The 12,674-nt window shown below is 39.8% G+C and overlaps 1 protein-coding gene across 2 annotated transcripts in view; it reads left to right on the top strand.

Annotated features, from left to right (window-relative positions):
- Positions 1–12,674, top strand: part of LOC106964167 (unconventional myosin-VIIa-like) — a 38,377-nt gene that overhangs the window by 17,369 nt on the left and 8,334 nt on the right. For both annotated transcript variants that reach the window (XM_015059499.1, XM_015059498.1), the window contains exons 28-46: positions 27–153; positions 1,433–1,552; positions 1,633–1,806; positions 1,895–2,125; positions 3,345–3,515; positions 3,597–3,714; positions 4,665–4,791; positions 4,883–5,040; positions 5,125–5,303; positions 5,567–5,676; positions 6,588–6,736; positions 6,998–7,151; positions 7,280–7,435; positions 8,488–8,593; positions 9,871–9,984; positions 10,804–10,891; positions 11,190–11,296; positions 11,991–12,176; positions 12,309–12,425. In XM_015059499.1, the coding sequence (XP_014914985.1) occupies positions 27–153; positions 1,433–1,552; positions 1,633–1,806; positions 1,895–2,125; positions 3,345–3,515; positions 3,597–3,714; positions 4,665–4,791; positions 4,883–5,040; positions 5,125–5,303; positions 5,567–5,676; positions 6,588–6,736; positions 6,998–7,151; positions 7,280–7,435; positions 8,488–8,593; positions 9,871–9,984; positions 10,804–10,891; positions 11,190–11,296; positions 11,991–12,176; positions 12,309–12,425 (2,692 nt within the window). The remainder of the gene's footprint in view (positions 1–26; positions 154–1,432; positions 1,553–1,632; positions 1,807–1,894; positions 2,126–3,344; positions 3,516–3,596; positions 3,715–4,664; positions 4,792–4,882; positions 5,041–5,124; positions 5,304–5,566; positions 5,677–6,587; positions 6,737–6,997; positions 7,152–7,279; positions 7,436–8,487; positions 8,594–9,870; positions 9,985–10,803; positions 10,892–11,189; positions 11,297–11,990; positions 12,177–12,308; positions 12,426–12,674) is intronic.

Raw genomic sequence — 12,674 nt, 5'->3', positions numbered from 1 at the left:
TTTCTGACCTTCCTTTGAACTTTTAGGGATGAGATCTACTGTCAGATCTGCAAACAGCTGGTGAACAACAGGAACAGGAAGAGCTGCATGCAAGGCTGGGCTCTCCTCTCCCTCTGTCTGGGGATCTTCCCTCCAACGAGCCTCTTCATGGAGGTCAGCAGTCACTGCTCAGACATTCAGATGTGGTACTATGTTCACTGGGTTTAAAAAAGTAGCTACTTTAAAATGTAATTTAGCTCCAGTTGATGTTGTGACGGTGTCCTGGAAGAAACTGTTCACCTTCCAGCAGGACAAGGACCCAAAACATGTAGCTTGAGCAACTATATGATGACTGAGAAAAAAATCACATGTGTGTGGCATGATCTAGTCAAGACCTGAGTCCTTCTGTTTAAGGATGTCTAAATTGAGTAAATCAGAGCTATTCTGGAAAGAAAACAACGCTCAGGATCGGTTCTCTTAGTCTCCGGAGCTTTTAGATCCATCCTTCCTCACACATTACTCAGTCAGATTCAGTCTAAGTGACCAGTTCTACGTCAAATTCTGCTCTAGATGCGCAATGCTTGTAGAGTTCACAACCCAAAGGATATGCAGCTGCCCCTGCAGCAGAAGTTGAAAAAAACGTGTCCTTTTCTTAATTATTCACAGTTTCCCATTTCTTTTTTTTTTTTTTTTTGTAAATTCCTTTAGGTTTGTTGTTTTAATAGTACCAAAGCTATGAATGGCAAGATGTGACTTTATTTTCCCCCTTTTTTTTAGCCTGTTGAAAGAAAGAAAAATGGGAGTTAATTTTCAAAGTCATAGTTTCACGATGTCATTCATTCATTCATTCATTCATTCATTCATTCATTCATTCATAAATATCACAGTTTCACACTAAATTGACTAGAAAGCTAAATATTTAGTTGACAAATTAACTATTTAGCTCCATACTGAATATCTAGTTAGCAATCTAAGTAACCTAAATATTTAGTTAATCTGCAAACTAAATATTTTTTTATTTAGCATTAGAAAGCTAAATATTAAGCTTCAAACTAAATAATTAGTTTTACTACATACTTAGTTTGAAGTAATTATTTAGTTTTCAGATAGCATATTTAGCTTGCCATCAAAATATTTAGTTTGGAGCTAAACAGCTAGTTAAGCTCGGTTAAATATTTAGCATAGCTAAATATTTAGTCGCAAAGTAACTGTTTGGTTTGCAAGCTAAATATTTAGCTTTAAGCTAAATATGCAGCTTGCTTACTAAATATTTAGCTTGAATCTGTGACATTTATGAATGAATGAATAACTTTGAGGTGAAATGAACCAAATTATTGCTGTTGCTTTTTTTTACCGTGTAACTTTACAAACGCCACCACCACCACAGGTTTTCCATTGTAGAGCCATTGTTTCTCATCGTTTTCCACGTTTTCTGCTCTCGTCTGTCCCGCAGTGTTTGGAGAGCTTCCTCCAAAGAGGTCCATACGGTTACAGAGAGTACTGCATTGAGAGGCTGCATCGCATAGTAGCCAACGGAGAGAGAAAAGAGCTGCCCTGTTGGTTAGAGCTGAAGGTAAAGTCCTGCATCCTGATGAATTTGGTTGTAGAGTGACTCTTTCGGTCATTTTCACACATCATCATCTATGACCTCAGGCCGCCACCAACAAAGAGCCCATTGATTCGTCGGTGACACTAATGAATGGTGAAACGATCAAAGTGCAGCTGGATTCAGCCTCCACCTCCTCAGAAGTTTGCCAGGCTGTGGCTAACAAGCTCGGACTCAAGGACACCTTTGGGTTCTCCGTCTACATCAGCTTCTACGAAAAGGTTCCTGGGAGCTTCTTAGGTCATGCGGCTTCAGTGTTCCTACCTGCCCTATCACGCTGTTATATCGATGCTGATGTTTTGTCTCCAGATGTGGTCTCTGGGATCCTGCGGGAAGAACCACGTGTTGGATGCCGTGTCTCAGTGCGAGCAGGAAATGAGGAGGCAGGGCAGAGAGGAGAAGGACACGCCCTGGAGCCTCTCCATCCGCAAGGAGCTGTTCTCTCCGTGGCACGACTGCGACCAGGACGCAGTCAGCACGGATCTGATCTACAAGCAGGTCATCAAGGGCATCAAGTCTGGAGAATACGTCAGTGAGAAGGTGAGAGGCTGAAGACAAGCTTCTGTTTTCACTGTTCCTGAAGGGGAAACGTATTCCTGCAGCTTCAGACTGGTTGTAGAGATTTGGTTAAGTTGACAAATTGAATTAATGAAACATTGTAGAGCAGCAGATAATTGAATATTTCAGCAATATCTGTCAGATGCAGATACGAGAACCTAACTTAGAGCAGAGGTTCCCAAGGGATTGACGTTAGCCACTGGAAAATTCAAGATTTTTTAGATTAGCGTGTTTGGTGTCAAATCATAACCTATATATTTTGAACTATAGAAATCATACATGTTTTCCTGATCTTCTGTTTCCTTTTTCCTTTTTTTTTTTTTTCCAAAATGGTTTTAATGGTCAGTAGATGTTTGCACTAAAATTGTGAGAAGTAGTAGAAACAGAAAGTTCACCAACCACTAATTCACGTTACAAGAATCTTAGCTCTGCTCATCTTAAACACATGAAACAGCACAAGCTAATGCTTAGCACATAAAAAAAATTGCCGAAGCTAAAGCTAATCAGTAAAACGACCGTTGAGACTCAGAAACAGCAAAAATAAATTCCTCAATTTCTGATTTGAAGTTGTGTGGACAGGATGACCAAAGTCAAAAAACAGATGATGTGACGTTAATTTCATCCAAGTCATGAAAATGGGTGACTTGGTACGGCAATATTTGGTTATGATGGGCTTCTAGGTTTACAGTTTTGCCATAATCCATTTTCTGATGAACTGTATCGATAAATATTCACAGCCTGGGTTTTTGTTTCATGACCTAACTTTGCTTTAAACTACTGCTATTATCCCTGACCTGTCTCCTGTGTTCCTTGGCAGACACGACTGCTGCTGGTTCACTAATGTTCTGAGGCCTTAATGGTTTTAAACTGAGGTTGAATTTCATACAGTTGAACTCTATTAATGAATGAAGTGACTTGTAAAAGCAAACAGTGGCTCTGGATTTTACTTAGGGGGGTAAATCAGGCTGAAAGCTTTGCAAACACTTTGACAACTATGTATCCTTCCTCTTTCTACAGAACACATTGACATTTGTGGTTGATAAAATGAGAAAAGTTAGAAAAGGAAATACTCATTTTGTTTTTGCCGCTTTAAAGAAACAAATGTCACATTTATTGATATCTTTCTCAGTCTAACACAGACTTAAAAAAAAGTAAATGAATAGATTATGTGATGCAATAAAAAACATTCTGCATTCCTCAGGAGGATGAATACGTCCAGCTGGCTGCGATGCACTACTTTGTCCAGTTCGGCTCCCAGGAGCCCACCAGAGAGAGGGTGCAGAGTGTGGTCCAGGAGTGCATCACAACCACGCGGATCGAGAGCAGGTCCATGACGATGTGGATCGATCTCATCACGGAGGAACTCTCAAAGGTGAAGGCACAGAGCAGCTGTCTGAATGTTGCAGTGAAATCCACGTAATCATGAGCTGAGCTCAGACTTCGGTTCTTGTAGGAGAGCTACAGCAACGGGAGACTGCGGGCGGAAAAGGTGAAAGGAGACGTGGTGGACATCGCCCGGCAGAACTGGCCGCTCGACTTTTCCAAGCTTTACGAAGTCACAATGACGTCAGGTCGGTGGACGGAACTCGCCCTGTTAAAGACGCAGCTCAAAGCATCGTAGGAGCAAAATTACAAAACCGTGCAGAACATATTTCCTGTCATGTAGCGCCTTCCAGAGGTATTTATAACCCTCCTCATTTTGCCATGTTCCAACTATTATGTAATGGGAAAGTTGGAGGATTGTCATTTCCACAAAAATTAGATCATCTTATGCTGTGTAAAAAAATCATAAAAGCAGTTTATGCAAAATGAAAAATTCGAATAAATTGAAAGGAGCAATCAGTAATTAACTGTGCATCTCCTGCCTATAAGACTCATTATAAACTTTCAAATATATGTGAATAAAAACAGGAGCAAGTTTCTTTAGATTCTCTCTTTGCAAATCCAGACATTTTTATTATTACAAAATTAGCTTGCACTTTAACTGGGCCATTATAAACACATGAAAATGCTTCGATATGCAAACACTAAATCTCATCAAGTACTTTTGGTCTAGCTCCTACTACTACTTGAACCACTTGACAAAATTAACTTACAAGTAGCTTTCCAGCAGGAAATATGGGCTTGTTTTAAGTCAGTCATTTCTTAATATTGATTAAAAGGTTCTAGTTGTTGGTGAAATAATCTGCCAGTGGAACAAAACATTTTTCCTCATACTATAAGTTAAAATGTCTTGTTTCACTGGCTGGTTATTTCATTTACAGCTAGTACTTTTTCATCAATATTCAGGAATTATTTACTTTAAATAAATTCCTGTATTTTTGATGAAGTAACTTGTAAGTTATTTTTGTCCTATTTCTAAGTGCACTAGAAAACAGACAAAATAAATTTGGTAAGATTCTGTTTTTGCAGAGTGGATCTCTGCAGCTCCTGCAAAACAACCTCTGGCCTCTTCACTACACCTCCACAGCCATTTAGAATTGCCGACAGTAACAGTTTGCATCCTGCCGTTCATCCGCAGGACCCCCGTTGCCCAAAAGCAGATTTTTTGTGGCCGTAAACTGGAAAAGCATCGTCTTCATGGAGAGAAGGGAGAAGCTCCTGCTGGAGATTCCCTACGTAGAAGTGAAGAAAGTCCAGATGGCGAGGTAAAGCTCTGTCTCTGTGGAGCGTTTTTCTTTGTGTGCTTTTTAAAAACCATCGCAGATTTAAAACCTTTGCCGTTTCTGACGCGTGTAGCGACAGCGACCAGTCGGTGAGCGTGGACACGCTCAGAGGACAGTACACCCTGAGGTGCCAGGACGTGGCGGACATGACCAAGATGATGCAGTACAACGTGAACGGGCTGAAGCAGCGCTCCGTGTACGCTGTGGTCCAGCAGGACGTCCCCAAACAAGGTGAGGCGTCTTTAATTCCCCCAGGTCGTTTCCAGGCCGACCGATTCGATCTCCGAACTCTAACGTTCTCGCATCCACCTGCAGATGATCCCGTCTACCTGGTCTGTAAGCGGGGCGACCTGCTGCTGGTGGAAAAAGACGGCTATCCGCCGGACAGCAACTTGCTCCGAGCCGTCAACCAGAGGACCAAAAGTAGCGGGGTGGTTTACAAGGACAAGATGGAGTTTCTGCCGACTTTGACCGAACCCCCTGAGGACATGCTGGTAAAGTGACCTTCACCAATTTGGTTATTTCTTTACAAGATTGTCTTTCTGACAATATATTGACAACAAGATCCCACACGGCAAACTAAGCCTCCATGGATGGAAAACAGAACTTCATCCAACTCTTTAGATCGGATGCCGACTAGAAAACCCGTGATGAAATTCTAACTATTATCATAACCTCACTGGGAGTGTTCGGCACTCTGCTTCACATGACTCTGCCTGTGTGGTGAACCCGATCCGCTTCCTCTCCCCCTCCACAGACCATGCTCAGCCCGAAGCAGCGGAAAGCCTCCGTCCCGACCATTGTCCCTCTGGTCGAAGAGACGGTGGCTCCCGTCTCTTTGAAGGAGTTTGCTCTTGAGAATTTCAGGTAACAAGGCAGATTTTTTTGTGGTTTTTGTCTGTGTGTGTGTGTGTGTATGTGTGTGTGTGTGTGTGTGTGTGTGTGTGTGTGTGTGTGTGTGTGTGAGAGAGATTTCCCCCCGTGGTAAATTTAATGTAAACTCTTCGGATTTAAATTTAAAATATCCATAAACTGATAAAAAAGGCTGGAAAATTGGCTGGATCTGTTCATGTTGATGCATACTTTTTTAATCTGAACATTTTAATGCGTTAATGTAACATATTGTAGATTAACCAAACTGCCTGTCTTGACCTAAAGAGGAACATTTCTAAGTTAACGTTTAGAACTTCTATTAAACCTTCCTGAATATAAAAACCTGGAAAGCTGAGAGTTTTCAAGGTTTGGTTTGAGACAATAAAACATTTTTTTTGAAAACATACATAGAGTGGCGGTTTTTGATAAAGGCTATTTGGGCGGTCGCCCAGGGCGCATCAGAAAGGGGCGGAACACCCGAGAACTAGAAAATAAAATCCATCTTGTCAGTCAGTTGTTCCCTGAGCAAGTTTGCTACTTGCTCAGGGAAGCATGTATACATGCGAAGTGGAGTAAGTTTCCCTTGGTTGCTGCTGAGTACTAAGGGACTACATTAAAAATCAGATAATTTCTTGCATTTTAATTGGTTGGAGTGTTGCAGAAGGAGGGGCTTACCCTGGGCACCGTTCCTGCAAGAATCACAGTTGCATGCATATATATATTTCACGCTTACAAAGTGAGGCATAGTGATTCATTTTAGTGTCAGAGTGAGATTGTTCTGATTAAAAAAAAACATCAATTGACGGCACTCATTTTGACACAAAAATAAGTAGCATCCACGTGTTTCAGAGAAACTCTGCATGACTCTGCTGACCTGCTGACACCGTTTCGCCTTCCTCTCTCAGATCAGTCGGTAAGGGCGGCGGCCGTGGTTCCAAGGGCGCCAACAAGGAGAGGCTGTGGATTTTCTCCAAGGAGCCCATCAAACAGCCACTCTTGAAGACTTTGCTTAACAATCCAGAACTCAGCAACATGGCCTGCAACGCCTTCATTGATATCCTCTGAAAAATAATATGCTTATTTATTATTATTAGTGCTTAAATAAAAGAAACTGCCGGTCAGTTTTTGCAGGAAAAAAAAAAAAAAGACGGATTAGATGATGTCGGCATTATATGAGCAAAAACTGAAAAGTTTCCAGGTGTTAAGGGTCAGCGCTTCATGAGCGTATTTTGTTTTTATGAATAGTTTTCCACAGAACAACACCTTAGACTTATTTTAAACACGGACAGTGTGAGTCCTTGACCCGCTCTCTCACCCATCTTGAAGTACATGGGCGACTACCCCATCAAACATTCTCGAAGTCCCACAGAGCTGACTGACCAGATCTTCGGTTCAGCCACTAAGCATGAGGAGCTGCAAGATGAAATCTACTGCCAGATAATGAGACAGATGACCACCAATAACAGCAGGTGTTCCTCAGTTGATACAAATCTGATAAAAAAAAAATAAAAACATAAAAAAAAAGCTTCATAAACTAAAAAGTTAACACATTTAATCTTTTGTATTTGTGGGTTGCTTTCTCCGTGTGACCCGTAAGGATGAGTGTGGATCGTGGGTGGCAGCTGATGTGGATGTGTACAGGCTTGTTCCCGCCCGGTCCCAGATTAAGGAAACACGCGCAGCGCTTCCTGGAGTCACGGCCCAGGGACCCTCTGGCTGCTGGCTGCTTACAGAGGTTTCAGGATTTTTCCAGGTCAGCCTCAGGATAATGTGTGATGAAGGATAAATAGGCATTTATATCCTCCCACTTTACTTTTTTTTTTAAAAAAAGAAAAAAAAAACCCTTTACAATTTAAATGCATCAAAAACCACCAGAGATCAAATCTGTTAAAAAAATAAGTAAAAAGTACCAGTTTTTTTTGTGTGACAAATTAATTCCCATTGGGAAAATCAGCATTTTGACAACTTAGTGTCTCCCAACAGAGAAAACAATGGGGTCTACCAAACATGGCCCTCTTAAACAAAAAAGAGAGAAAAAAAACAGTTTGGGATGTTCATCTGGTCTGCAGACTGTCCAGACACAGACTGACTCTAATATGGTTGGACTTTGGAACACGCTAACATGCTATTATCTAAATAATTTTCTCTGAAGTTGGTGGACTTCGTCTTACAAAACTGCACAAATCATTTTCAAATCTAGACACAACCTGCCAGCTAATACAAAATATTTTCATGACAGAAAGGTTTAAGATGACTAAGGACTAGATTATTGAGCTATCTGTCTTGCTAGCTATATAGCTACATAGCTAGCTAAGTAGCTATAGGTAGGTAGCTATGTTTTTGCATAGCTAGGTAGGTGCACAGCTATGCAGCTACTTAGCTATTTAGCTAGCTAGATAATATGTGGGTCTGGGGAGTATGTTTTTTGTAAATGTTTTCCTCTGCTTTTTTCCTAAACTTAAAAGTAGTCAAATGCCTGTCAGTTTTTTGTTTTGTTTTTTCAAATTATTTTCTTTCAAACAAGAAATGTTGTTTCTGATAGACAGTATTTCTAAAGGATAATAAAACAATGTAAAGGAAGTATAAATAAAAATATTTAAATGTTCCTTCAGACTAGCCAGCAGAAGAGTCAAATCCTTCCTCTTACTGCTGATTATTTTACTTGTTTCCATTGGTGTTTTGACAATATTTTTTAGGACGATTTAGCCAAAAACTGATTTATATTTTTCCTACTTTGCTTCCATTCATCTGCTAAGACATTCTGTTTCATCAGATTAATTAATCTAAGTGTTTTTGCCCCTTCAGTAAAGCGCCCAGGACACTTCCTCCCCATCAAGCAGAGGTGGAGGCCATCCAGCAGAACAGCACTCAGATCTTCTATAAAGTCCACTTTCCAAATGACACAGATGCTGTAAGAACCAACATTAATTACTTCTCAGAAATGTGGCTCAGTGTCAACAGATTATATCATCAATTATAATGATGGTATACTGAGTTTTCGTTCATTTTTTGGATGCATTTTAAACACTAAAAGTATGTATTTATGCATTATTCTTTATAATTTGAACTCAGTTGTTTTAGTAACCATGTTGTTGCTGATGTAATTTTTATAGAATCAAGTTGATGCACAGTTTCAAGATCAGTTTAATGGAAACCTTGACAGTATATATGAAAAGAAAGTATACCTTAATTGAATTATTTTTATACATGAGGACATCATAAGGAGGATCTGGTCATTACCATCTGACCAGCAGTCCTTACAAACATAGCTTTTTCATTTCGACATATTCTTAAGTAATCAATTACTTGGTGGGATCTTTAGTGATTTTTACGCTTCGTGTTTTAAAGGGGCAGTATTATGTAAAATCTTATTCCCTCATCAAAAACATACCTGGAGTGTTGACTTGATTCTTTCATGCATGTTTGAGAAATCCTTTAATCTCCCGGGGCAACCGTTCAGCTGTTCAAAACACCTGGGTGGACTTAGCCCCGCCTTGCAGACGAAGCCCCTCCTGCAGGTTCCCAGCTTCTGCCTCACAGAGCAGCTCTCCCCTGTGACTCCCTTACTCAGCTCCTTCAGACTAGCCAGCAGAAATTAACAAACACCTACTGAGCTCATTATAGAGGCTACTTCTCCGCTCAACACTTGTAAAAACATTATAAAGGGTTAATAGAGGAGCAATGTTGTGATTACTTCCTGAAGGCAGATTTTCAGAAAGAGCAGGAGCTTCTTAAAGAGACAGAGGCCCAATTTCAAGGCGTTAAATTGTAAAGTAAATGTTCTTTTAAATCATATTTGATATGTGCAGCATTTTATAACAACTTAAGGTAATATAGTTACTTGACTGTGCTATAAAATAATAACTCATAATACTGCCCCTTTAAAAAAAAAGGGGGCAGTATTATGAGTTATTATATATATATATATATATATATTCACCTTTTTTTTAAACACCTGTATAAACAAATGTTTGTGCTGCAAATGAAAAGATGTCCCTCGGCGCATCGGCTTCACTCACCCTGAAAACAGGAAGCGTGTGGTTTTCGTAAGCCTTCACGGTGTTGTTCACCTACATACAGTACTTACCACAAACACAGGGGAGAGTCTCCTCCGAACGAGGGAACTTGACAAAAACCGTGTCTCTCGTTAGAGTCTGAGCCGTGACATTGTTCTGTGATTCCTCGCAGCTGGTCGAGGTTTCCTCCACGATCACGAACAGGGAGCTGCGCCACAGCATCGCCGCCCAGCTCTCGCTCAGCTCAGCAGAGGGATACGGCCTGTACATGAAAGTGACGCAGAAGGTGCGGCTGGCCGACGACTGTGATCAACATTTTTTTTTTCCCCATATATAATTTTTGTTGTTTTAAAGCTATAAAGTTGAATGTATTTTATTGAGATTAAATTTGATGGAGTAAGTAGCGCGACTTTCAACTTTTATATTCAGACTTCATCCTTTTATTCACCCTGAATTAAATGCAGTTCAGGGAGGTTTCTCAACCGGGCGGCTGAAATATTTTGCAAGAAATATGAGCCTTATAAGAAGTTTTAAAAACATATACAAACACCCCTTTACTTGCACTTCTGATAAATAAACTTGCAGTAATAAAACACGTTGCGGTTTGTGGTTGAAGTGTGAAACGCTCAGGTTTTAAGCTCTGCAGATATTGTCTCACTTTTAGTATTCACAGCGCTTCAACTTTTTCCACGTTTTGTTACGTTACAGACTTATTTCAGATCGTTTTAAATGAATCTCAAAAAATCAGCCAATACAAGAAACAATTACATTTTTATTTTACATCTTGTCTAAATCATCGAAATTATTAAGCAAATACACATCAGATGTGTTAACCAATGTTTCATTTATTACTAATCAATCCATAGAAGCTGAAAAGCTGCTTCTCCGTGTTTGTGTTTTTAGTGAGGCATTAGTGTGAAGAATTTTGACGAAGACGATCACAATACAATTTAGAATAATGCTATAAAAACTTTCCGGTTGCACCAAGTAATGTAAAGGGAAGTTTTGGCTTTGTGTTGCATGCTGCGCAAGATCTGTGTAACACTGCGTCATCAATAGTCTTGTAAAAGATAAAAATTGTCCTTTCCTGTTCGCCGTGTTGCAGATGATGAGTCTGGATGAGGACAAGTATTTCTTTGACAGTTTAAGGCAACCTCCAGATGTGAATAAGAAAGGAAAGAAAGTGAAAGAAGGTAAATGTCTTCCTGCATTTAAAAGAAATTTGAAAACCATTATCATGAAGCGATATGGCATCGAATGAGTTGTGGATTGTTTACATATTTGAAATATGGCTGTCACAGTTTTCGGAGTTGTGTAGTTATAATTATGGCAGATATTACAATCTTTCATGATTTCTTTTAGTTGTTAGTGAAACAATTCATATTCATTGAGTGAATGAAATGGACAAATAAAATGGAAATTGTTCAGACAGAACTTGTTGACCCGTGTTGAGGTTTTTTTCATGTTCATAATTCAAATCTCACTTCACAGTCACTCAGTCCAATGCGCCGCTCCTGGTGGTCTACAGAAGGAAGCTCTGGTTCAACGTGATCCCAGGAAAAGATCTCATCGCAGATCTCACTTTCCATTACCCGCAGGTATTTATTGCAGCTTAGAAACAAAGCCTTATCGCCTGGGTTTTTACTCGTGTTTGTACGACGGCGTATTAGGGCCGTTGCAGAAAAAGAAAACAATAAAAGGAAGAGTAAGTTTCTGCCAAAAACAATCAGAAATTTTGATATTAATCTCAACATTAGTGCAGTGGAAAAGGTCAAAATTTTCTTGGAAAGTTTCAGAAATTTTGAGATCACTCAGAAATTTTAAAGAAAACAACATTGAAAGCTTGAAAAATTATAAATTTGAGAATTTTTTTTTTTTAGATTAATTTAAAAGTTTCAAATTTCCTAGAAAAAGGAAATTTTGAGATTCATCTCTAGAATTGTCTAGAAAGCATTTTCTGACTTTTGAAACTTGGAAATATCAACGTTTTTCTAGAAGATTTCTGAGAATAAACTTAAAATTTCAGGGTTCTTTCTAGTATTTTTTGACTTTTCAGACTTGGAATTTTTTTGTAAAATGTCTGAGATTAATCTCAATTTTTTTTGTGTGTGTGTGGAAATTTTCAACTTTCCAAACTCAGAAATGTTCTCATTTTTTCCTTGCAAATTTCTGATTTTTTTGGCAGAAACGTACTCCTCCCTTTCTTTCTTTTTATCTACCACAGCCCTGATAAGCCGTCGTATGTTTGGGATGCAGCGTGATTGTAAAACGTTTCCTGTTTTTGCCTCTCAGGAAGTGCCCAAGTACCTGCGGGGATACCACACCTGCACCAAAGAGGACATGTTTAATCTGGGTGGGCTCCTGTTCAGAGTGGCCGTGGACTCGGACAGATCCCAGTTTGTCATGATCCCCAGGATGCTGAACGAGCTGGTTCCTTTCGACAAAGTGCAAATGATGCAGCCTGACGAGTGGAAGAAGGTAAAAAAACAGGGACTTTATAGATAATGTTGTTTTTCTTTAAAATCGAGAACAAAGAACAATGGGGTAAAAAACAGCCTCACTTTTAAGAGTTAATGATTCCAAATGTATTGTTCTCATGTCTGCCTTCAGAACATCATCTCGTCGTATAACAAGCAGAGCGGCATGACGGTGCAAGAGGCCAAAATTGCCTTCCTGAGAGCCATTTCGAACTGGCCAAACTTTGGCTGCTCCTTCTTTGACGTTAAAGTGAGTTACAGGGGATGGAGTGGCAACGACATTCTGAAGCCAATGTTACTCTGCAACCTAGGATGGCTGAGGGTAATGTGTTAGATGATCTTCCCTCAACGTGTGATGCTGTGGAACAGGAAAGACGAGACACACACGTTGAGCTTCCTTCTCATTCAACTGGAAGATTTATTCTTCTTGTGTTATAAACACACTTCATATGCAACATGCTTCAGGTATCACATACTTCAGTAGAGAACTATTAACTTC

This window comes from Poecilia latipinna, unplaced genomic scaffold (assembly GCF_001443285.1).
Source record: "Poecilia latipinna isolate Pla-1442-1.1 unplaced genomic scaffold, P_latipinna-1.0 Scaffold1631, whole genome shotgun sequence".
NCBI classification, from domain to species: Eukaryota; Metazoa; Chordata; class Actinopteri; order Cyprinodontiformes; family Poeciliidae; genus Poecilia; species Poecilia latipinna.
The sequence above is the reverse complement of the archived record's forward strand: the minus strand, read 5'-3'. Positions and strand labels throughout refer to the sequence as shown.